Source organism: Triticum aestivum, chromosome 6B (genome assembly GCF_018294505.1).
Source record: "Triticum aestivum cultivar Chinese Spring chromosome 6B, IWGSC CS RefSeq v2.1, whole genome shotgun sequence".
In the NCBI taxonomy this organism is placed as follows: domain Eukaryota; kingdom Viridiplantae; phylum Streptophyta; class Magnoliopsida; order Poales; family Poaceae; genus Triticum; species Triticum aestivum.
Window position 1 is genome coordinate 425,585,422 of NC_057810.1, and position 24,448 is coordinate 425,609,869.

General features: G+C 46.6%; 1 protein-coding gene across 1 annotated transcript; it reads right to left on the minus strand.

Moving 5' to 3' along the window:
• Positions 1-3,157: 3,157 nt before the first annotated feature.
• LOC123137338 (CCAAT/enhancer-binding protein zeta) lies at positions 3,158-20,191 on the minus strand. The gene is made up of 16 exons (XM_044557054.1): positions 19,213-20,191; positions 16,943-17,018; positions 16,102-16,221; positions 15,634-15,709; positions 14,562-14,630; positions 14,318-14,398; positions 14,116-14,187; positions 13,816-13,908; positions 13,347-13,541; positions 13,113-13,196; positions 12,867-13,010; positions 12,574-12,663; positions 6,004-6,086; positions 5,647-5,928; positions 5,002-5,239; positions 3,158-4,181 (listed from the first exon to the last, which is right to left on the minus strand). The coding sequence occupies exons 1-16, from the start codon at positions 20,060-20,062 to the stop codon at positions 3,528-3,530; spliced, it is 3,207 nt and encodes a 1,068-aa protein (XP_044412989.1). The 5' UTR covers positions 20,063-20,191; the 3' UTR covers positions 3,158-3,527.
• Between the last annotated feature and the right edge of the window lie 4,257 nt (positions 20,192-24,448).

Sequence of the window (24,448 nt, forward strand, 5' to 3'; positions counted from 1 at the left end):
TGATCACGTCGATGACGATGACGAAGAGCATTGGGGAAATGGGGTCCCCTTGCCGCAGCCCGCACGCGTGAAGAATTGGTGGCCCGGGGATGCCATTGACAAGCACATGTGTCGATGCGGTAGAGAGCAGGATGGAGATCCATTCGCACCATCGGTCTCCAAAGCCTAGGTGCTTCAGCGTGTACAGCAGAAAGGACCATGCCACCGAGTTGAAAGCCCTCGCGATGTCGAGCTTGAGGAGCATCCGCGGCATCTTGAGGTTATGGCGAAGTCTAGCCGTCTGTTGAACAAGGAGGAAGTTGTCGTGGATGCTTCTGCCGGCGATGAATGCGCTTTGAGTGGTAGAGACCATCTTGCCCAGGTGAGGTGCCAGCCGAAGAGAGAGCGCCTTCGTGAACAGCTTCGCAATGATATGGATGAGACTGATGGGGCAATAGTCGAAGAGAGATGCCGCATCTTGCTTCTTCGGAAGGAGGGTGAGGAGCGCCTCATTGAGCCTCTAGAAACTGCGCCCGTTGAGTGCGTATAGCTTATCAAAGACGGCGCAAATTTCATGCTTGATCACGTCCCACGCACTCCAGAGGAATTCGCGGTGAAACCATCGGGGCCCGGCGTCTTCCCAAGTGGTAAGCTTTTGACCGCAGCCCAAATCTCGCCCTCGGAGAAAGGTGCGTCGAGGCTGGAGAGGTCGAATGGCCCAACGTGGAGCGCGGAGAGGTCTAAGGAGAAAGGCCGCGGCTTCATCGATCCAAGGATGCCAGAGAAGTGACGGTAAGAAGCTTCAGCAAGAGCGGCCGGGTCGGAGACGGATGTGTCTCCGACCTGCAACTCGAAGATCCGGTTCTTTTGCTTGCGGTGCGCTGCATGCACCCTGAAGAACTTCTGACCCATGTCGCAGTCCCGCAACCAAGAGAGTCTGACATGCTGGCGCGAGATCGAGCGCTCAAGCGACGCCAGCCCCAGGTACGCCCCTTTGAGGCGCCTACGCAACCAGGCCTCGGTCGGGGAGAGGGGTCGGAAGTCCTGCGCCGCATCAAGGCGCGCAATCAGCTCACGAGCGACAAGGAGCTGTCGAGACACGTCCCCAATCTTCTTCGCGCTCCAGCTTTGGAGACGCCGTGCAGTGTTCTTGAGGCGTGCCACCAACCTGCGGAAGGGGTCCGGCTCATCGGCCGCAATAGCCCAGGCCTCGAGCACGACCTGTGTGTAGCCGTCAGAGCGCGGCCAGAATCTTTCGAAGTGGAATCTCCGCGTGCCAGGCGAGCGCGCAGTGCAGTCAAGAAGGAGAGGCGCATGATCGGACGCTGCGGAGGAGAGGCAGCGTAGCATGCAATGTGGGTGGATCGCCTCCCACGCAGAATTAGAGATCACCCGATCAATGCGCGTGAGGGTTGGGGTGCCGCGTTCGCTTGACCAAGTATATCGCCGCCCGTGCAGATAGATATCACGCGGTTCCTCATCAGCGAGGAAGCGGCGGAACCGCGACATGACCCGATGATTGAGCCGGGAGTTATTCTTGTCCGTGCCCCTGAGATCATGTTAAAGTCGCCCCCTAGGATCCAAGGGCCAACACGCAACGGTCGGACCTCACTGAGGTCATTGAGGAAAGCGATCTTGTCAGCATCACCTTGCGGGCCATAAACGCCAGTGAGCCACCAGTGATGGGCACCATAGAGAGAGGAGGCCAGCTCAGTGATGTGGTGCTCGCCGCGGCATGGATCGGAAAGTGCGATCATGTCCGGGCGCCAAGCAAGCAGGATACCCCACGAGTCCCATCCGCGGGAAGGAAGAAAAACTCAGAGAAGGACGAGCCGAGCGTCTCAGTGACAAGCGAGGACGAGAGAGAAACCATCTTAGTCTCTTGGATGCAAACAATACAAGGCGAGGCAGTGGTGATCACGCTGCGAACGGCGGTGCGCTTGGCCGGGGCATTAAGGCCACGCACGTTCCAGAATACAATGCGAAGGTTGTGATCCATGGAGAGAGGTGGAGTCCTGCGGTGGCCCAGGCAGCCGCTAGGCCTCGACAGCGCGAGGCAGGGGGGAAGGCGAGTTGACAGGCGGGTCGATAAGCTCGGGGATGCGCCAGCCGAAGAGGTCGGCGAATGCCTGCAGCACGTCATGCGCCAGCGGCCTCTGGAAGAGGCGCTCGTACTTCGCCAGAGTTGCAGCGGAGATGGGGGCGTCGTCCGAGACGAGTCCGAGGCGATGGAGGAGCACCTTCTTGGCCTTGAGCTCAGAGTTGAGGCTGCAATCAGCCTTGGCGATCCTGCCACTCCGACGGGGCGTGAAGTTCGGCGGTAATTCCTTCCTACGGGAGCGGGAGGGGGGCGCAGGGAGAATCTGCGTGATCGGCCTTTGGATGGAGCCTAAAAATGCGTCCACAGGTTCCACGTCGGCATGCCCGCCACATGGTGAGTCTGGGGCGGCTGCATGAGAAAAATCAGTCACCGAGGGTGTGGGATCACTCGGGATCAGAGCGTGCGAATCTTGCGCAACGGGATCCGAGGCGGCGGGGAGCGGCCCAATGGCGGGGCAGCGCAAGGGGCCCGGTGGGTCCGCGCCTTGGCTGGACAAAACCAACTGTCCCGCAGGGGGAGGGGAGGATGGCCCGCTGTCGCCTTCCTCGGGATTGGCCAGCAGGTTGGTCGCGGATCCTGGTGGGGTCGCTCCCTCCGTTCTCAAATATAAGTCTTTCTAGAGATTTCAACAAATGACTACATACAAAGCAAAATGAGTGAATCTATACTCTAAAATATGTCTACATGCATCCATATGTTGTAGTCCATTTGAAATGTCTAAAAAAACTTATATTTAGAAACAGAGGAAGTAGACAACTAAATATTTTGCATTTACACTGGGCGTGCCCCTCTGTCAGATAGAGGCCTCTAATGTGCAGTGTGACATGTTGACTGGTGATTGTTCAGTTTATGTACGTGTCTTGTACTTACTTCAACTTCCTGGTGCTGCCGTCTAAAAATATTGTTTGCTAGTTTTCGATGCTAAGGGTGGGAGATCTTGGCAGTTTTCTCGGAGGGTTTTCCTAGTAACAATAATAATCTCCATATGTCTATTATGGCTCTCGGTTTTAAGGATATCCATTTTATCCATGCTGTGGATGTTCTTACTATATGTTTAGCACAGATATTTTCCAGATATTTTATGAAAAAGTAACAAATTTAGGTGGATATAGCTTCTTCAGGCACCCGGTTTACATAATGTAGGGGAAAATATGTATGCAACATACCAAAAAATTCAAAATTAGATAATACAAGCTGTTACACGCCTAGATGTGATGATGACTGATCGCTTGATCGCTTAATTCTCCGAGCCTTATCACGCGCCGTTCTTTCTTCCTGCAAGGCTAGCGCGTCCCCACCGGCAAAAGGACGGGCGGAGAGGAACCGATGGAGGCGGAGTGCCAGAAGGTAGACCAACATGTTGCCAGCCGCTTGCGTCTTCCAAAACTACAGAACTTTAGCGAGCAACATCGCCACAAACATTTTCCAGCATGGTATAAGCCCATTCTCATTCAGATCTCTTGGACTTTCTCTTTCGTGATCCCGACTGTTTCTGTCCTCTCTCCTTACGGCCCACACTGTCCCCAGCTTCCTTGTGCTTCCGCTGCTTCTTCTTCAAAGTAGACTTCTCGGCCTCCCCCTCCATGAGATGTTCATACTCTTTTAGACTTGCAAATGGAGTTGAGCGGCTCTTTCGCTTTTGCCCACGGGCTGCAGCTGCAGCCTTTACATCGGTAGCATCATCATCTGAATCGTCAGCACTCTCGTCCACATACGACATGTTAAGACCATCATCTTCATCATCATCCTCGTCATCTGAAATGTCATCCAACACATCAGCATCACTGTCATCTCTAAGCAAATCCCCTTCCTCCTCAAATGCCTTGGCGTCCAGATTGTCGTAGTCATATTCTCCATCCTCCGCGGACTCATCTTCCAGCTCCTGCATCTCGTCATCACTTTCATCACTGCCATCATCAAGGTCATCAGCTAAGAGCTCTCCGGTATCTTCATCCAGAACTGAAGCTTTCTTCTTCGCCTTGGGCTTAATAGGGCCTGTCTTGTTCATGTAGAAACGATGGAAAACAACATCTTCTGGAGGAACTTCATTTTCTGCCAGTTCTAGCAGATCTTGTCCAATGAGATGATGATTCAGGTCAAGCTGCAGACACACACACACACACACAGACGTACATAGATCAGCCAACAGAATTGCGGCAGTGACAACTCGTATATATGAAGAGGGAGTGCCACATGTGCTGTCACATGATGATAGAATCCATAACCGAAAAGATAGTCGAAGGTCATCACTAAACATGAGATCAGGTAAAACATATGCAGTTATTTTTGTAGTTGCCAAGACAAACTAGAAATCATCACGTACTTTCAGATGTATAGACAGGTTGTTTTTACGTATGAACGTTCAAATTAATTATGAAGAACATACATATGCAGGAAATGCTTGTGAAATGACACTTAGGCCTGATCAAGGTGTCACTGGACCTAAATGGCGCATGTGCACCTTGCCATAGGCCATAGCTGCAGGATATTCTCACTTAATTCCAAATGTAACAATGAATATTCTTATGCAGCCACTGCCTAAACGATGGAAGCACACAAAAGATAGCACTAACTCAAAAGGAAATAACGAACATGTGAACATTATACGAGTGATTACTACTTTACTAGCATACTGTACATGACACACACAGACAGATCTGCTACGTGACAAAAGGCACTGGAATGATACTAATGCGGTCCCCTCATATTGGTGAAGCTACAAGAGATTATGGGAACCATGACAGAACGAACATATGACAAGTTGACAGCTATACAGGTGATGTTTTTTTCCGCAAGTTAAAAATTAAAACATGAAGAAGTCATTGTAAAATCCAGAGATAAAACATCTTAGAAGAGAAACAACACAAGATGAACAATTCAAATTCAACAAAAGAAAGTAAAAGCAAATAACAAATTCGTACCTTTTTAGCTGGTGCAATTTGTGATCCACCATGCCATTTCCCTTCAGCGATGCGGTTTCCTTTTGGTTTCTTCTCCATGAATTTGTCAAGGAAGGCAGGAAGCGACAGGTCTGTCAATGGATCACCATTATAAACAATATTGTTTCCAGATAGCAATGTCCTAGCCATTGTAAATACTGACGGGTGCACATGTGAGGCCAATAACGTTAGCTCCCACCAACTAGCACGATCTGCGTTGCTGAGAACACAACAAAAGGCACGAGTGATCAAGAACATTGTTTGTATTTGTAACAAAGTACAAAAAAGGAGAGAAAATTGTGAAATAGTATGATGTTATAGATTATTAGGGATCTTGTCAAAAAATGGTGACTGATTTTGTATACCAAGTGGCCAATTCTCTTTGAATTTTTTCTTGTAATTGGATTGCAATAGTATAGCATTTCGAGATGAACTAGATTATCAAGAATGCTACACGATATTGCCACTAGCATTTCAAAATAAATAAACGGAAATTTATTATACACCTGGATCAGATAGTAGAGCTAATCCAAATTAACATGATGCATACCCATATTTCTATCCTTGCATTATCAAACAACATAATCTGAAAATTTCATGCAAAATATAGGATTAAGAAGACAATACCAGTAAGAAGGCTCTCTGTGTCGTGGATTATATAATACATGTGATGTCGACCCCTCAGCTGATGCATTGGTTTGACCTTTCTCATCACTAGCGGACACTTTTACTTGTTTCGTAGCATCAGAATCATCCTTGCCGTCAGAATTGTATTTCTCAAGTGAAGCCAACATGCTATCCTGTTTGATTGGACTTGTTGAAGCAATAGCAGGGTCCTCAGGATTCTCAACAATGTCTTCGAAGTGTTCGATACCATCATCAACAGATTCATTCTGGAGCACAATTGTCCTGAAGATTTTGATGTAAATTATGTACTCAATAAAATTCAGTGAGATCATATGGTATTGACAAGTAACCACATACCATAATGGTGGCTTTGTTTTAAGGACCTCAGACAGTATGAAAAGGCATCCACAAGCATACTGTGGAGGGCGTTGAAGAGCCACCTGTTCAGAGACATCACAATTTAGTTATTAGAGCTTCCCTAGTTCCATTCAATTCCATAATCACTAATAATACGGATTTGTAATTATTATGCTGCTCCAGTGATCCAAAAAAAAATGTGCTATCAAGCCAGCTATCATATAGATAGCTGATTGTATATGGCTATAGTCTAAACAACGATTAGATTTTAAAAGCCTTCTCCCAGATTTCTTTCCCTTTTCCCACATCCCACTGTAGGACAAGTGGGTGGTGGATATAATACATAAATAAAATACAAACGCATCCCTTGTGATATTGTCACTTTTATGTCATATTTGTTAGAACAGGGTTGTGCTGTGTGTGTAGTTATCATATTGTATAGGGGCTTCTTTACTTATTTCCCTTCATGTATATGTGCTGGCCTGTTGGCCCGATGGAATATAGGCTCACTTCATAACATGATATAAGAGCTAGGGTTAGGTTCCCCAGCCGCCGCCGGCCGCCGCTCCTCTCTTCATCGAGCCTCTCCCCTCTTCTTCCTGGTAGCTGCTGCCGCCTGCTGGTCCAGGCCGCCGCCGTTCCAGGCCGCTGCTGCCGCCGTCCTTCCCGGCCGGCGCCGCCGCCTCAACGTGCTGCTGCTGCTCTTCAACGAGCTGCTGCTGCTGCTGCTGCTCCTCTTCTCTGCTGCTGCTGCTGCTCTTCTTCAACGAGCTGCTGCTGCTGCTCTTCAAAGTGCGGCTGCTGCTGCTCTTCTCCTCCTGGTCTGCTGCTGCCATCAAGCTGTGCCTCCTGCTGCTGCTGGTCTTCAACGAGCTGCTGTTGCTGCTCTGCTGCAATGGCGCCCTCCACCACCACCGGTGCTGTCCCAGTCCCACGATGTCCTGTTATCTTCAACGGACAGAACTACAGGGACTGGGTGCAGCACATGAAGCTGCACATGAGGGGCCAGCTGGTCTGGGAGCACCTCTCTGGTGCTCTGCCTTGTCCCCTGCTGCCCACTCCTCCAGCTGAGTTGGCCTTCCCTGTTGATGCCGATGAAACCAAGCAACGTGAGATGCTAGATGCTTTTGAAGAGGCCACTGAAGAGTATCAGAATCAACTCCACTTATACAAGCAATGGACAAATGATGATGCTCGAGCCTCTTCTATCTTGGTGAACAGCATGGATGTTGATCTCACCATGGATGTGGTGGCCCTTACCACTGCATATCAGATGTGGGAGCACCTTCGCCATCGCTATGAGTCTACAGGGGATGCCATGTATCTCTCTGTTGTTCGTCAAGAGCAACAACTACAACAGGGAGATGCTACTGTGGATGATTTCTACAAGGAGATGTCGGCGGTGTGGCGCCAATTGGACTCTCTGGGAGCTGATGTTTGTCGCAGATGTCAGTGTTGTGTGCGGCAACAAGCTAAGCTGGAGGTTCGTCGCCTCTACGACTTCCTCACTCGCCTCCGGCCGGAGTTCGAGCAGAGTCGTGCTCAGCTATTGGCACGCCATCCTCGGCTCTCTACTCTGGAGGCCCTTGCTGAGGTGCGATCTGAGGAGGTGCGCCTACGGAGCACGGGCTTATTGCCATCCTCTTCAGCAGTCCTGGCTGCCCGCGTTCCACCACCGCTGCCTGGTGTGCCCTCTTCTACACAGGTGGCAGCAACCTCCACTAGTGCTTTCTGCAACTACTGCAAGCAGGATGGTCACATGATCACGGAGTGCATCAAGAGGAGGAAACAGGGTCGCCGTGGTGGCCGTCCTCAAAAGGACTCGGGAGGCTCCTCTAATTCTCGTGAGGGCTCCCTTGAGAAGGTTCACCAGGAGATGCTCACCTTGCTGCGCCGCCTTACTGCTTCTGCACCATCCTCAGGTTCTGCTGGTTCTGCTGGTCAGACGTCTGGTCCACCACCGCACTCTTCGTCAGGTACATCTTTGCCCTGGATTCTTGATTCTGGGGCCTCCTTCCACATGACACCACACAGAGATCATCTTTGTGCTGTCAATTCCGTGCCTTCTCCTCTTACAGTTCAGACTGCAGATGGCACTTCTCTTTCTGTTGCCGCAAGAGGGACTCTTTCCACGTCTTCTTTTCATGTCCCTGCCGTTTCTCATGTTCCTAAACTGACTATGCAACTTCTATCTGCTGGTCAACTTACTGACTTGGGTTGTCGTGTTATTCTGGATTCTGACTCTTGTTGTGTTCAGGATCGTCGTACGGGGACTCTGGTTGGGATCGGTCCTCGGCGCCATGACTCTCAGCGCCTTTGGGAGCTCGATTGGCTGCGCCTTCCTTCCGCTGCGTCCTCTAGCCAGTCGGACATCACCACCCCTTTTGCTTCAGCTGCCACCTCCACCACATCCTTCGCTCAGTGGCATCATCGATTGGGTCACATTTGTGGCTCCCGCTTGTCTTCTTTGGTTAGGAGTGGTGTTCTAGGGTCTGTATCTGGTGATAGTTCACTAACTTGTATGGGTTGTAAGCTTGGCAAGCAGATACAACTTCCATATCCCTCTAGTAATTCTGTTTCTCAACGACCTTTTGAACTTGTTCACTCTGATGTATGGGGTCCTGCCCCCTTTGTTTCGAAAGGGGGTCACAAATATTATATAATTTTCATTGATGATTTTTCTCGCCACACTTGGATCTACTTTATGTCATCTCGTAGTCAAGTGCTTCAAATTTACAAGTCGTTTGCTACCATGGTTCGCACTCAGTATGATTCCTCTGTTCGAGTTTTTCGTGCTGATTCGGCTGGCGAGTACTTATCTCGTGCGCTTCGTGGTTTCCTTGCTGAACAGGGTACCCTTCCTCAGTATTCCTGTCCTGGTGCACACGCTCAAAATGGGGTGGCTGAACGCAAACATCGTCACGTCCTTGAGACTGCTCGGGCTCTTCTTTTATCTTCTGCTGTTCCCCCGCACTTTTGGGCTGAGGCTGTCTCTACCGCTGTTTATCTCATTAATATTCAGCCTTCTGTTGCTCTTCAGGGAGGGATACCAGTTGATCATCTAGGTGATGGTCCAGCTGATTATAGTGGTCTACGCCTGTTTGGTTGTGCCTGTTTTGTTCTTCTCCACCCTCATGAACGCACCAAATTGACTGCTCAATCTGTTGAATGTGTTTTCCTTGGCTACAGTTTGGAGCACAAAGGTTACCGTTGCTGGGACCCTATTGCTCGAAGACTGAGAATCTCCAAAGATGTCACTTTTGATGAGTCTCGCTCCTTCTACCCTCGTCATTCTTCTACTGCCACAACCGAGTCGTTAGTCGAGCCTCTCTCTTTTTTGACTCTACCTGATTCTTCACCTTTATCGTCACCTGGTAGGTCCACTCCTAGCCTTTCACCTGTGTCTGCTCATGAGCTTCAGCTTACACAGGATGAGGTTTCTATTCCTGACTCTCCTACTCGGGTTGAGCCATCCACTCTCTCTCCTTTTCCTTTTACCTACTCCCGTCGTGCTCAACACCCTTCTCCCTCTGATGCGCCACCTTCCACTTCCCCTCTCTCTCCGCTTCCTTTTGTCTACTCCCGTCGTGCTCGGCACCCTTCTCCCTCGGATGCGCCCACTTCCACTTCCACTCCTTCCCTGTTGGGTCCCATTCCTTCAGAACCACCTACCCCTCCTGCTCCTCGGTATAATCTGCGTGATCGCCACACTCTCCAGCCTCCTGCGTACTATGTTGCTGCTGCTACCACTCTTGTTGAGCCGTCTACGTATCGTGAGGCTGCTGCTCATTCTGAATGGCAGCATGCTATGGCAGAGGAAATTCATGCTCTTGAGCGCACAGGCACTTGGGACCTTGTACCCCTGCCTACAGGCGTTAGACCCATCACTTGCAAATGGGTCTACAAGGTTAAGACACATTCAGATGGTTCTCTCGTGCGCTACAAAGCTCGTCTTGTTGCGCGTGGCTTCCAGCAGGAGTATGGTCGTGACTATGATGAGACTTTTGCTCCTGTTGCTCACATGACCACTGTTCGCACTCTTTTGGCTGTTGCTGCTGTTCGGCAGTGGTCCATCTCTCAATTAGATGTCAAGAATGCCTTCTTGAATGGTGAGCTGCGGGAAGTGGTCTATATGCAGCCGCCTCCTGGCTATACTGTCTCTGATGGCACTGTCTGTCGCCTTCGGCGCGCTCTTTACGGGCTGAAACAAGCTCCTCGTACCTGGTTTGAGCGTTTCTCCGCCGTCATCACAAGGATCGGGTTCTCTGCTAGTGTTCATGATCCTGCTCTGTTTATTCACACTTCTCCTCGCGGTCGCACCCTTTTACTACTCTATGTTGATGACATGATTATCACAGGGGCTGACCACCAATTCATTGATTTTGTGAAGAAACGTCTACATGAGCAATTCTTGATGACTGATTTGGGTTCTCTTCGCTACTTTCTTGGACTTGAGATCATTTCTTCCCCTGAGGGTATTTATCTCTCTCAAGAGAAGTACATCCAAGATCTTCTCACTCGTGCCTGCCTCACTGATCAGCGCACGGTTGACACTCCTATGGAGTTTGGTCTCCATCTTCGTCCTGGTGAGGGTGAACCCCTTGCAGATCCCACACGCTACCGCCATCTTGTTGGGAGCCTTGTCTATCTAGGCATCACTCGTCCTGACATTTCTTATGCTGTGCACATTCTAAGTCAGTTTGTCTCTGCTCCCACTCAACTTCACTACAGTCACCTTCTTCGTGTTCTTCGTTACCTTCGTGGTACCGTGACTCGTCGCTTATTCTTCCCTCGCTCCAGCTCTCTTCAGCTTCAGGCCTACTGTGATGCTACCTGGGCCAGCGATCCCACTGATCGCCGCTCTCTCTCTGCCTATTGTGTTTTTCTTGGCTCCTCCCTGATTGCCTGGAAGACCAAGAAGCAGAATGCTGTATCTCGCTCCAGTGCTGAGGCTGAGCTGCGAGCTATGGCGTCCGTGACTGCAGAAATTACTTGGCTACGATGGCTTCTTCAGGATTTTGGTGTTTCCACTGCTACACCGACCCCTCTGCTCTCCGACAGCACTGGGGCACTCAGCATTGCCCGTGATCCTGTTAAGCATGAGCTCACCAAGCACATCGGTGTTGATGCCTCCTACACTCGTTCTCAGGTGCAAGACAGAATTGTGGCCCCTCAGTATGTGCCCTCGGAGCTTCAGCTTGCTGATTTTCTGACGAAAGCTCAGACACGGTCCCAACACAGCTTTTTCCTGTCCAAACTCGGTGTCCAAGATCCCCCTTGAGTTTGAGGGGGGGTGTTAGAACAGGGTTGTGCTGTGTGTGTAGTTATCATATTGTATAGGGGCTTCTTTGCTTATTTCCCTTCATGTATATGTGCTGGCCTGTTGGCCCGATGGAATATAGGCTCACTTCATAACAATATTTATCAGTTCTAGTTCTTTTCTAAAATATCACAAATCACGAAGCATGTAAAACAGGCATAAGAGTTGCAGTGGGAGTTTCTACTTGACAATCCTACTATCACAAAAATGGTGTAAAACAGAAATAAGAACAGCACAAACCATGTGGTTAATATTGTTTTGTGACCAAGTGTGAACTTGGCTCTAATCATATTGTGGGAACATATCTTATTCTTCTACTGGTTAGTACTCAGATAATGACAACATCACCTAATATCCAATTCTGAACCCAGGCTCATCTGCACCCGGTGAACAGTAAATTCAAAAGATCCGGGGGTTTTTTTGCATGGAAGATCTTTGAGTGCATGAGATGCGTGCCAAACTAAAAAGCATTTGGACATCTGAGTAGCTCTCAGCAAAAACAACAAAATCGGGTCCCAACAGTGCAAACAGTAAACTTTTTCAGACCCCAAATTTGTCTTTTTTGCTGAGAGCTACTCAGACATCCAAATGCTCTGAAATTTGGCACGGATATCACGCACTCATGCATCTTTGCCCACACAAAAATTCGGATTTTTTTTAATTATTTAGTGTTTGTAACGATATTTTTGTTCACTCCCGGGCTCATCTGAGCCCAGGAGCCAAAACGCCTCGTCCCTACATCACCCTGTAATCATATCTCTAAGACTAACCCCATCGTGGGCCCATCAAAACTAGTACAAGAAGCATAGCAGACACCGTTTCTGATACAACCTAGGGTGTGTTGGTCATAGCTGCGATACAACTTAAGTATTTACCTTTTTTGTATGTTGGAAATGATGTAATTTAGACCTGAAATTTTGCATAATTGCATCTATGTACAACATACTCTTCCATATTACTACAAATTAGGACTTATTTATGAATCCCATTTTCACAGAATTTGCAACTTCAGGGGAATTTCCACTTGGAACTTTCATGTGCAACTGTGTAGTTTTTAGTTCCAATGGGCAGTGGTGTTAGTGCTGTATAGTAGTAGCGTAACTAGTGTTAGTCCTTTATGCTCGTCCTGGGCAACAGGTAACTGATTAAGGCATAATCGGCTTATATGTCGGGAGCCCACGACAACCATTTCTGTGATTACGAACTTCTAGCAAATTTAAGTAATATATTCACATCGTTAGAAAACATACCTGAAGCAGACGCTTCGAAAATGCAGCTACTCTCTTCAGCATTACATCATTCTTCATTGCTTTCACCAACAGACCCAGAAATAATTCCGGCTGAAATATGCAAGACATGATTAGTCAGGTAAACTATAGAAAAAGATGCCTAACAACATATAAGGGTGAGGCACAGAGCTACTTTCTTCATGGTTATCTTGTGCCAGGGAAGAGATTTAAAAACCATGTTACTGTTCAAAGATCAAAGTGCACTAAAATAAAGAACACACAGAAAGCATGACAAAAGGGCCGGCAACTGAAACCTTTGATGAAGTAACAGCTGAAGGACTCAAAAGTTTCACATATAACGCGCGGTAAAAACGGTCACTTGCTATCTGATTTTTTGTGGAGATCTGATATAAAAGCATTAACGCCTGAACACCAACATTGAAGTTCTCAGAGTGAACCTACATGCAACCAAAAAAATGCTAGTTAGGATCCTTACAGGAAGCTATTATGTCCATCAGAGAACAACTCAGCAATGTACTTTCACTAGTTAATAACCCCACCAGTCTAAAAAGAATTGGTGTCTGAACTTCCACAATATCATCAACTTCAGAGCTTGCAACATATGGTAACGCTCTATTTACGCCCTGCATAAGATGATCTATCAATAAGAACTAGAGACACAAGTCAAGAACCAGTTTGAGCACAAAAAAAGGGGCATATGTAAGCATACTGTTAGCACATAACACGACGAAGCAAAGACAGTACTAGGCAAGTCTGCAGAGTGTGAGACATACAGATAAAAGTGCAGAGAGAAGGCGGGAATCCATTTCTAGATCTGTTCCTGCTGGTGGATCCATTTCATGGTTTCCATGTGAATTAGAGTCGTTGACCTTGTCCTCCCGCCCCTTTGTTTTCCCATTTTCATCCTTTTTCTTGCCATGTTTACTTTGTTTTTCTCCTTTACCATCACGAGGGCAAGACATGAGTACCTGACAACAGTGCCACAGAACAATAAAGACAACTTTAAATGTTTAAAAGCAATTAACCCCATACAGGTGAGGAGACTATGAGGATGAACATAAAGCCATAGAAACAAAATTGAAATATGATGTGAACTGCAGAAGTTTAAAAGAAAACAGGGCCAACAAGATGGCAAACTGAGGATGTGATGAAAGTAAACTAAACGTTGGCAGGAGAAGGGTCATCGCCAGTAAGAACGCCTAAGCACAGCAAGAATTATACACTTATGAACCACGTCCAAACCTTGAAAACCGCAATGTAGACATCCACCAACCGTTTTGCAATTTTAGGTCCATCTCCTTTACTGGTAAGAAAAATATGGCTCAAAAAGTTGACCTGTACAAATACAACTTTAGTTTAGAAGGCAAGATAGCACATTTAAAATAAATACATCGTAGTTTGGATAGATGAGCATATCCCGGTATTCAGAAAGTACAACTTTACACAAATGTTATCTGTAAGAGAACCAATTTACCAATGTGCTCTGTGTATCAAATTCAGAACCAATGTTTGAAAAAAATAGTAACGGAAACAATAACATACGGCTTGGTATTTGGCCCGAAGCCCAACATGTGGTCTGAACAGAAATGAGTCCACCTCATCTATCACAACCATCTGCAAATTTAAAATGTCCGAGAACACACAAGAGTTAAGTTTTTTATTGATTTCGTGAGAAAAATATAACGTAGTTAACTATACTGATCGAACAGACAATTTATGACAATAACACGACAAATGCATATACCTTCATATTTGGATGAGTGGACAGAAGACCTGTTAACAGATATGCGGCACTTGATGCTGCCCTCCTTTCAGGATCTCCAAGCTGCAATAGTTTGCATCACGATGACTAAGAATAAGGCCGCTTCCCGTAAGGTATTGCTTATCATAAGTAATATATATAGCATTGCACTATAAATTAATCATATCTGCGTTGGGTACATCATAACAAGTGAAAATGGAGAAATGGCAGGAAAATGACAACTTACTTTGTTAACAAGAGCTGTAAGTAACCGGCGTTCCTGTTCAGATTTACTCTTTAGAAGGGCAGAAACTGTCTGCAGAGGAAGAGGAAAACAACAAACAAGACACATTTCATGAGAAGGAAACACAAAATATTAATGATAGTAATAGCACAAATCAGTGAAAGCATGTCTATTTTACGAGGCTAGGGTAAGTAAATCCTCAAAATAAAATGACAGCCATTTCCCAGATCTCATGAGGACCAGTGGCCGAGCTTCCAGATTGACCAGGAATTGGAAACTGAGCAGTTGCAGGCAAGGACCAGTTCTGAACCTCCTGGTTTTCTATTTAATTAGGTAAGTTAGCTTTCACCAGTTCCTGGAGAACTTCGGTTGGTTCGACAAAATTGCCACCAGAAACTTCTACTCAAACCTTCATATTCAGTTACAAAACTAGTTTGGTTTTAAAATTTTCCTGTGCCTGCCAGGAATCAAGTTCCCTGCAGCAAATAGCAAGTTTCCGCCAAGATATTAAAACGTAGACATATCTGGATAGGAAACTGACTTGAAATTCTATTATGGCTTGATAATTCCGTGTTAAATCGGTTTGAAAGATGACGTGGTATCAATTCAACAGCTGATCCCGAGATTTAGTACATTTGGTACAGCATCAACATATCTCCACTCACAATATGGTCAAAGCTAGATTAGATGTTATGCAAGTTTGTCGAGGCAAACCATGCTTAGCTGCCTCAAAATCGTACTATTGTACTTCTCTGTTTCTATATATAAGACGTTTTAGCAGTTCAATTTGAACCGCCAAAACGTTTTATATTTAGGAACGGAGGTAATAGCAATTTTTATTGCAGCTCCAACGCATCTTGTCGAATGTTTGCGATTATGTTTTGATTTTTCACAACTACTTTACTGTTTTCGATATTTCCAGGTATCAGATGTGATGTAGAAAATAATAGGATATGCCCCACTATAAGTTTCCCAACAGATTCTTTTCATTCTGTGACGGTATAACGCTAGTCTTTGCCCAGAATGAGAGCAATTAAAAAAGTTTGTTCCATATGAATCCACAATTTGGGCTAACCTTCATTGCTTTGTCCTTGAGGCTTGGCAGCATATCTTTTAACGCATCCTCCAGTGCAATAACAAACTTCTCATACCTGTAATAGTATTAATCATAACATTCAAAACTGAAAAAAAAAATCCAATGACCAGGCAAGATAAAGGTGTCACATGTAACAATGGCAATGGGTCCCACATGCCAGCCATCAAGGTGTCACATATAACAATGATCAGGCCAGATAAAGGTGTCACATATATCTTGCCATTGTTATATGTGACACATTTAAAATGCTGACCAATAGAATAATAATAAAGGTGTCACATATAACAATGGCAAGATAAAAAGTCTAGTGCCTTCATTCAATAATAAAGTAAGTGTTCCTAAATTGAAGGCTTATTTCTTCCAGAGTCCGGACCTACATATGGCATCTACTTGGATCCTGGATGACTCAAACGTAAATAGCCAGATACATAGATGAGTGAGAAATACCTCTGTTTCAAGCAGTCTTCCCAATGCCAGAATAGGAGAAGCGAGTAGCCATCTTTTGTTTCAGGTAAAATGTCTAATGGGCGCTGAATAAGACTTTTCAACTTACGATCAGGCAATAACCTAGCAAGAGAATGTCATCAATATTCAATAACCACAATGACAAGAAATAAAAGAAAACGGAGAGCTTATGCCGTAAGAAAATAAATCTGGCAGTGCTAATTAATTAGTCTTGTTATTGTTCGAGAAAGTGTCACTCATAAAACAGCCGTAGCCCTCTCCATTCGTTTGTACACATGCGGCGTGATTCTTCTACAAATTAGCATTCCCACATGACCGTCTCAATAAAACCAAAGAACAGGGGGTGGAACAGCTGCACATCATTCCCGAACCAACAAGGGAATAGATGGAAACCAAAGCCAGTAACATGAGACAGTCTAGTCAGATCTTAAGAGCAAGAAATTACTATGCAGAAAAATCAAGCCGTGCAAGCTTCAAGTGCATGTGCTTCGAAATGCTTTTGCGGGCATGTAACTTCTTGTGCCTGAACTTGTGTAAGCCTAGTAGTCTAGAAAACACAAAACAAAGAATAATCAATTGGAAAACATATTTGCACCACTAAAGAAGGGAGCCTTTACGCCTAATAAAAGACCAATGGTGCGGCCCATTCAAGTGGCTCCCGCAAGGATGCGTTCCAATTTGAGAAATGGCAGTAAGATTCAAGGAAAATAAGGTAAGAAATATAACAAGATAAATGCCACCAATTTTGCTTTAGTGTGTCCTCAGGAGGGAAAGATCCTATAGCTACAAGGTAACAAAAGAAAAGAGTTCAGAAGATGCTAACCTCATTTCGAATAACTCCCTCAATGCATCAAAGCCTGTGAATGCATACCTTTTACCAACCTTTGATGCAACCATACCTGTTGTAATTTCGTTTCCAAAAAACAGAAAGAACCTCTTTAGAATACTTATCAAAGAGAACAGATACAAGATGATCTGCAAAACAGCATATTGACATTGAAAGTCTAGCTATACCGAAGATTGCAAACAAAAAATATGAAGTAACCCAAAACAAAACAAAACATGCTTCACAAACTTAGAACTGCAAGAAAGCTAATTTCCTGTATGCACAGACATAAAGCTTTGTCCAAGCTTAGCTGAACTGCATGTTATATAGCAAAAACTGATAGTTCACAAATCTTTAAAAGCCTGTGATTTGAAACGATATCGATCTGCCATTCATGATAGATCTTAACTTCTCAATAGATGGTGGAATTTATCTGAAAAATGTGCCACTTCATCGATGGCATGACGGCCTTAGGATGTACTTCCTCCTTTCCGATTTACTCGTCGTGGTTTTAGTTCAAATTTGAACTAAAACCACGACGAGTAAATCAGAACGGAGGGAGTATCTGGACAGCCCGGCGAGGTTCTAGTTCTAAAAGGATTGACTATATACTTATATTATTAAGTACCAGAATAAAACCGCAACCTCAGTTTTCAAAAGGAAATCTACGAGAGGATGAAAGTAGATGCAGATGGTAACTTCAACTCAACAAAGTGAGTCATCTCGTAAACTTGAGCAATCTTTCTCCAGTGGCAAGGAACGCATTCACTGACAAAGACCTCGCTGGTGTTCACATAAGACCAGTGGCAGTGATTAACTGATTATACTGAGTTGCCGACTCTGTTTTCGAGTCGAACGACTAGTCGCGACTAGTCGTCGACTAGTCGACAAGTCGTTACATGAAGGTCGACTCAACCTGTCGACTCGAATCATTGGATGAGTCGATCGACTCGATCGACTAGTCCCGACTAGTCTCGACTAGTCGCAGTTTTTGAGGCGAACGACTCGTTCAATCTGTCATGAAAGAGAAGTTGGGCAGAGAAAATGGAGCAGGGAAGGAGGGGTGGCTCCAGGGAAGGATGGGGGAGGCGGAGAGGAAGGGGTGGAGGCAGAGAAGCCATGGAGGAGGAGCTGCAGCAAGGCCATTGCGGCTGTCGATTCGTGCCTGGGGGCTGGAAGGGGAGCAGGTGAGAGAGAGAGTTAAGACGAGAGTGGATGGACGGTGAAGATTAGAGAATATGGATGGTCCAGATTGAGCTACGCAGGCTAGGGTTTCATTGGGCCTTACTGGGCCAATATTGCCGTGTGGGCCAGTATTGAAGGAAGATTGGAGCGTCTGGAAACCTAGATCGAACAGTTCCAGCCCCCCTCCCCCGACCCAGCCCTCTTCTGCAGCAGCCGCCGCCCTGGCTTGCTGCTCGTCCCCTTCTCCCCTGGTTGCTACTGCCTGCTGCTCATCCCTTGGTTGCCGCTGTTGTTGGGCTGCTCCTCCCATCTCCTGATGGCCTTGTCTTGGTTGGTTGCTGCGACTCCTCCCTTGGTTGCCGCTGTCTGCTGCTGGTCTGCTCCCTACTGCTTAACTCACGTCGACTCATCGCATGTCGACTCGTCGACCATGAGTCTAGACTAGTCACGACTAGTCTAGAGTCGCCCCCCCTGAGCGACTCGTCGACTCATCGACTCGAAAACCTTGGTTGCCGACCATACACTACCGAATGACAGCAATGCTAATAGTCCAAGCCTATGGCGAGCATCTGCCACTAAATAAAGCCTACTGCACATAACAAACATATGTCTATTCTGGGGCTCCTTGGTTTGGGGATCAGCATAGTATGAGTTCTATTGAATTTTTGGTGTGCAACAGTTTCACTCATGACTCATCTAAGTCTTTCTAGTGACTTCAAGTTGGTTTTATATCTTAAAAGGTCTAACATTTATGCGATTTCCATCTAACATTCATGATTCATTTTCTGATCTGAAACACTGGATATTTTCCTAGTAGCAGTCACATTTAATGCAATAGAATTGCTTCCAAATGCCACTTTTACTCAAGCGTTACATGAGATAAAAAAACTGCCATTGTGATTGTAAAAGTTGATAAGTTGTCAGGAATCAGGATCACTTCAAAACATTCTTCCCTAGCTCAGTGTCTAGATACAGGAAGAATCTCAAATGTAATCTAGCTCCGTTTCCATGATCTACAAAGCATTATTGCCTCAATTTGTTCAATACGCAACCACGATGAGCATTTCAATAGTGCAACTCACCGAGGAGAGAGTCAAGCGCCCTCATGTTTGCTATTGGATTGTCCTCGACTAGACATGTGAACGCCGACACCTTATCGGCTGATGTACCAGACTTGGCCGACATCTCCAGGAGCTTCAGATCACCAGTTCCCCGTCGCACCGAGTCATACTCCCTCGAGTACTGCGCCATGAGCTTCTCTGCCAGCTCCCGCTTCCGCTCCACCATCCGCTGCATCTCCTGAAGCCTCACTGCTGGCGCGGCATGCTTACGGTCGCCTAGGACCCTGGCCTCAAGCTCAGCAGCATCAGCGTACCACTGCCCGGAGAGAGCACCAGCCTTTACAAGCGGGTAATTGGTGGTGGCACTGGTGGTAGCGGCGGTATGAGGGCCATGGAGCTCGAGAGGATGCGGCTTCTTGGTAGGTTTAGGGTGTTGGGGGGGTTCGGTGTTTGCGGGCGCTTCTGGGGTTTGGGGGTGCTTGGGCGGTTTGGGGGCGCTCATGGGGCCCGACTTGCGGAAGTCGGAGTCGTCGAACCCGGAGGAGTTGCCGGCGCCGGGGACAAGTCCCAGCGACGAGGCGAACGAGGCGACGTCGGACTTGATCGCGTCAATGTCATCATCCTGCCCACCGGCGGCGGGCTTCTTTTTCTTCTTCTTGGTGGGATTCGGTTCGGGACTTACGTCGGACTTGAGCGCGCCGGCGCCCTTCTCTTCACCCTCCTCGGCGGCGGGCTTCTTTGATTTCTTGCTGGACTTCAGCTTGGGGATTACATCGGACTTGAGCGCGTCCATGCCCTTCTCCTCCCCACCGGCGGCGGCGGCCTTCCTCGCTTTCTTTGCGGACTTGGGCTTAGGGTTTAGCTCCGTCATGGATAGATGCAGCGGCGACGGGATATGCAGGCAGAGGCGAGGTGGGATACGGAGGGCGAGGCGGCGGCTGAGAGTGGCGCCGGTGGGGGGAGGACTGGAGGTGGAGGCGGCTAGGGGTGCTTGAGCAGGGCAATTCCTATTTGCAACTAACGCCTCTCCGCGAACCCCTTCTCCTTCTTGGGCCCGGCCCAGTAACCGGTATGCCGGAGCTCATCGAGCGACTAAAAACATTCCGGTAAATGGCACAGGCGGGCGCTCTGGGTGGCCCGGCCCATTTATCTAACGTAGCGTAGCTTTTCTGTACTGTTTTCTGGGAATTCAAAATGTCTCCGCTTTTAGAAAATGTTTGAAATTTCCAAAAACTGTTCATGTTCCAAATGATTTTCATAAAATTAAAAAATAAAAACTTTTTAGAAAAAAATCCATTTAAAAAATGTTCACAATGTTTTGAACCGTCCGATACAGTAAACCGTTTGTTTTGGAATCACCCACCACAATATGTAAGGTACCAGATGTCTCTCTCAATATTTATTGGATACAAGCTTTGATTACGAGCAACAACAATGGAGGTACAGGGTTTGAGGATCAGGAAGAACAGGAGGAGGGCGAGAGGTAGGGGAAGAGAGCCGTCGTGCCAAAGCCGTGATCCACTAGATACCGGCCCTGTACGTTGTTCCTGATACTTGTAGTCGCAGTAGGGTTGCGGCTGTAGCTCCTGCAGTAGTGAGGTAGGTGGGCCTAGCCCATAGCTATCGGCCCATGAGGAGGGATGCTGACATCCCCTCCCCCTTAACAATCGGCTTGCCCTCAAGCCGGTTCCCACTCTTGGACGGTCCACAGGGGAGTTGCATTGTACTCCCTCCGTTCCTAAATATAAGGTGTATTAGTTTTTCAAAAAGTCAACTGTTGTCTCTGTTTGACCAACTTTACAGCAAAATATATAAAGATTTATAATACTAAATATATAAAATGTAAAAATATAGTTCATGATGAATCTAGTCATAATGATTTGGTATTCTAGATATTGATATTTTTGTCTATAAACTTGGTCAAACTTAGAGAAGTTTGACTTTTTGGAAAAATAATACACCTTATATTGAGGAACGGAGGGAGTACATAACAGCAAGAGCATATGCAGGGTGCGATCAACGAGCCGAGGAATAGAACATGGTACTCGCAAGCCCTGGACTGCAAGCTCAATCCTCCTGGATCCCAAGACATCCTTGATTGGTAGAAGCGGTTGTTGTGGCCGGCAGAAGCCCCACCAAAGGAGTCAAGGACGTAGCCATTGCCAGCACAGTCGTGGTCGAAGCCGAGGATGTAGCCATATGCGGGGTGCATTTTCTTCGCTGATTCATAGGAGTGGTTCCTTGCCAACACCAGCCTGAGCATATGCAGAGTGCGATCAGAGAGCCAGGGAATAGAACATGGTACTTGCAAGCCTTCAACATTTGCAAAGTTCATTCATCCTAGATTCCATTGCTCACAAGAAGAAAATGCTGGCAGAATTAACTTCACTGCACACTGTTCATCACTTTGCACTCCCTCATGTTTGAACCTCTCATACATGCAGCAAGGGAACCTGCAATAGGGTGAAAGATCGAGGATGTCGCCTAGAGGGGAGGTGAATAGGCGCTTTAAAATAATTACGGTTGAGGCTTGAACAAATGCGGAATAAACCTAGCGGTTAATTTGTCAAGCACAAAACCTAAAACAACTAGGCTCACCTAAGTGCACCAACAACTTATGCTAAGCAAGATAAGCAACTATGTGATAGCAAGATATATGACAAAGAACAATATGGCTATCACAAAGTAATGTGCATAAGTAAAGGGGCTCGGGTAAGAGATAACCGAGGCACGCGGAGACGACGATGTATCCCGAAGTTCACACCCTTGCGGATGCTAATCTCCGTTTGGAGCGGTGTGGAGGCACAATGCTCCCCAAGAAGCCACTAGGGCCACCGTAATCTCCTCACGCCCTCGCACAATGCAAGATGTCGTGATTCCACTAAGGGACCCTTGAGGGCGGTCACCGAACCCGTACAAATGGCGACCCTTGGGGGCGGTCACCGAACCCGTACACTTCGGCAACCCTTGGGGGCAGTCACCGGTACCCGTCAAATTGCTCGGGGCGATCTCCACAACCTAATTGGAGACCCCGACGCTTGACCGGAGCTTTACACCACAATGATTGAGCTCCGAACACCACCAACCGTCTAGGGCGCCCAAGCACCCAAGAGGAACAAGCTCAAGGGCACCAAGCACCCAAGAGTAATAAGCTTATCAACTTGTAACTTCCACGTATCACGTGGAGAACTCAAATCGATGCACCAAATGCAATGGCAAGGGCACACGGAGTGCCCGAGTCCTTCTCTCCCAAATCCCACCAAAGCAAATAATGCTAGGGAGGAAAATGAGAGGAAGAACGAAAGAAGAACACGAAGAACTCCAAGATCTAGATCCAAGGGGTTCCCCTCACTTAGAGGAGAAAGTGATTGCTGGAAACGTGGATCTAGATCTCCTCTCTCTTTTCTCTCAAGAACTAGCAAGAATCATAGGAGGGATTGAGAGTTAGCAAGCTCGAAGAAGGTCAACAATGGGGGAAGAACACGAGCTCAAAGGATAAGGTTTAATGGGGAAGAAGACCCCCTTTTATAGGTGGGGAAAAATCCAACCATTATGCTCACAGCCCGCACAGAGCGGTACTACCGCTCCAAGGAGCGGTACTATCGCTAGGGCGGTAGTACCCCTTCGAAACACAACAACGAGGAGGCAAAAAGGCCAGAAGAACCGTCGGAGCGGTAGTACCGCTTGACCTCATGGTACTACCGCTAGGGGTAGCAGTACTACTGCTAAGGGTAGCGGTACTACTGCTTGCGAGCGGTACTAAAAAATTACATCCGTGCCTACCACCGCTGGACTTGTGACGAGTTTTTGGTCCCGAGCGGAAGTAGCCACGGAAGTAGCCGCGGTAGTACTGCTCCAAGCGGTAGTACCGCTCCCAAGAGCGGTAGTAAAAAAATTACTTCCGCTCCTACCCGCGGTAGTACCACTGCAGCCTTTTTAGAACACCAAAACTACCACAACTTCTGCAAATGGACTCCGAATTCGACGAAACCAAGTTTGTTGGAAAGCTAGCGACGAGGGCTAACACAATCTTGATAGAAATACCAATGATAAGCAAATGAGAAAAGGCCCAAAAGAAAATGGTGAGAACCCTTCCTCGGATAAGACCGGTAAAACCTCCAACACCGAAAACATCATAGAAGACGCATGCAAACTCCGTTTTCGATGAACTCAAGCTTGTCATCAAGATGTTGAGGCCCAAAGATTGCAAAAGAAAGATATGTTGAGACAAACTGTGTTGAGGCCCAAAGATTGCAAAAGAAAGATATGCCACAAAGACATAATAAAGAGAGACACAGGCAATCCGAAGATACCAATTGAAGCAAGCAATCAACGGATATCAATTGAACCAACTAGACCAATGATCCTACATGCCACACGAATAAAGATATTATGATAAGCGCAAAGGAGTGTTCTAAATAAACTAGAGAAGCTCCCCATGATTTGTGCACACATAAGAAATTTTGTATTTGAATACAAAGTGCACAAAATAGGATCATAGCTCCCCCAAAATCAATAGAAACTCACATCCAGTGCAAGTGAGCATATAGGAAACAAAGCCTAGCGCTTGCAACAAGCACATGGTTGAGCAACATGTGAAAGAGGCAACTTAAGAATAGGCTCAACCAAAATAATGTGTGTGAGTCATGGCGAAGCACTTGAGAAGACTAAAATTAGGATGAGCATTAAGCATCAACATAGTCTTGAAAGAATGAGGCACACAGTGCAAGGCCTATCATTCCCACACACAACTGCCAAATGGGTTCACAAGCTTACTAATAAGCAGAAGAGAACCTATGCTTGTGACAACCCGTGGTGAAGATAGACGAAGAGAGGCTCATCAAGACGAGGGATACCAATTAAGATGGCAAGAGCCTCGTAAAGATAAGCAAGAGGAAAATAATCTTCACCACACAAGAGTGCAACAAGATGCAATGATAGAGGACACGCACTCAAGACAAAAGCTTCCACGGATCCACCAAAGAAATAACATAAGGAAGACAAGGTGGACGTGAAAGAAAGGATATCAACTAGAGATGTAATTTCTCTCAAGTGTATAAGGTTCTATGTAGACGAAATCATGATGATATATATATCTACAAAGAAGGATGTACACCCGAAATAGTTACAACACGAAGGAACAAGATATCCACAAGGAAGTCATAAATATACCAATAAGATATTTGCTTGAAAGCATATCACTTGGCTGGATATGGTCTTATTGAATATAAATGAAGTCCAAACACACACCCATCAA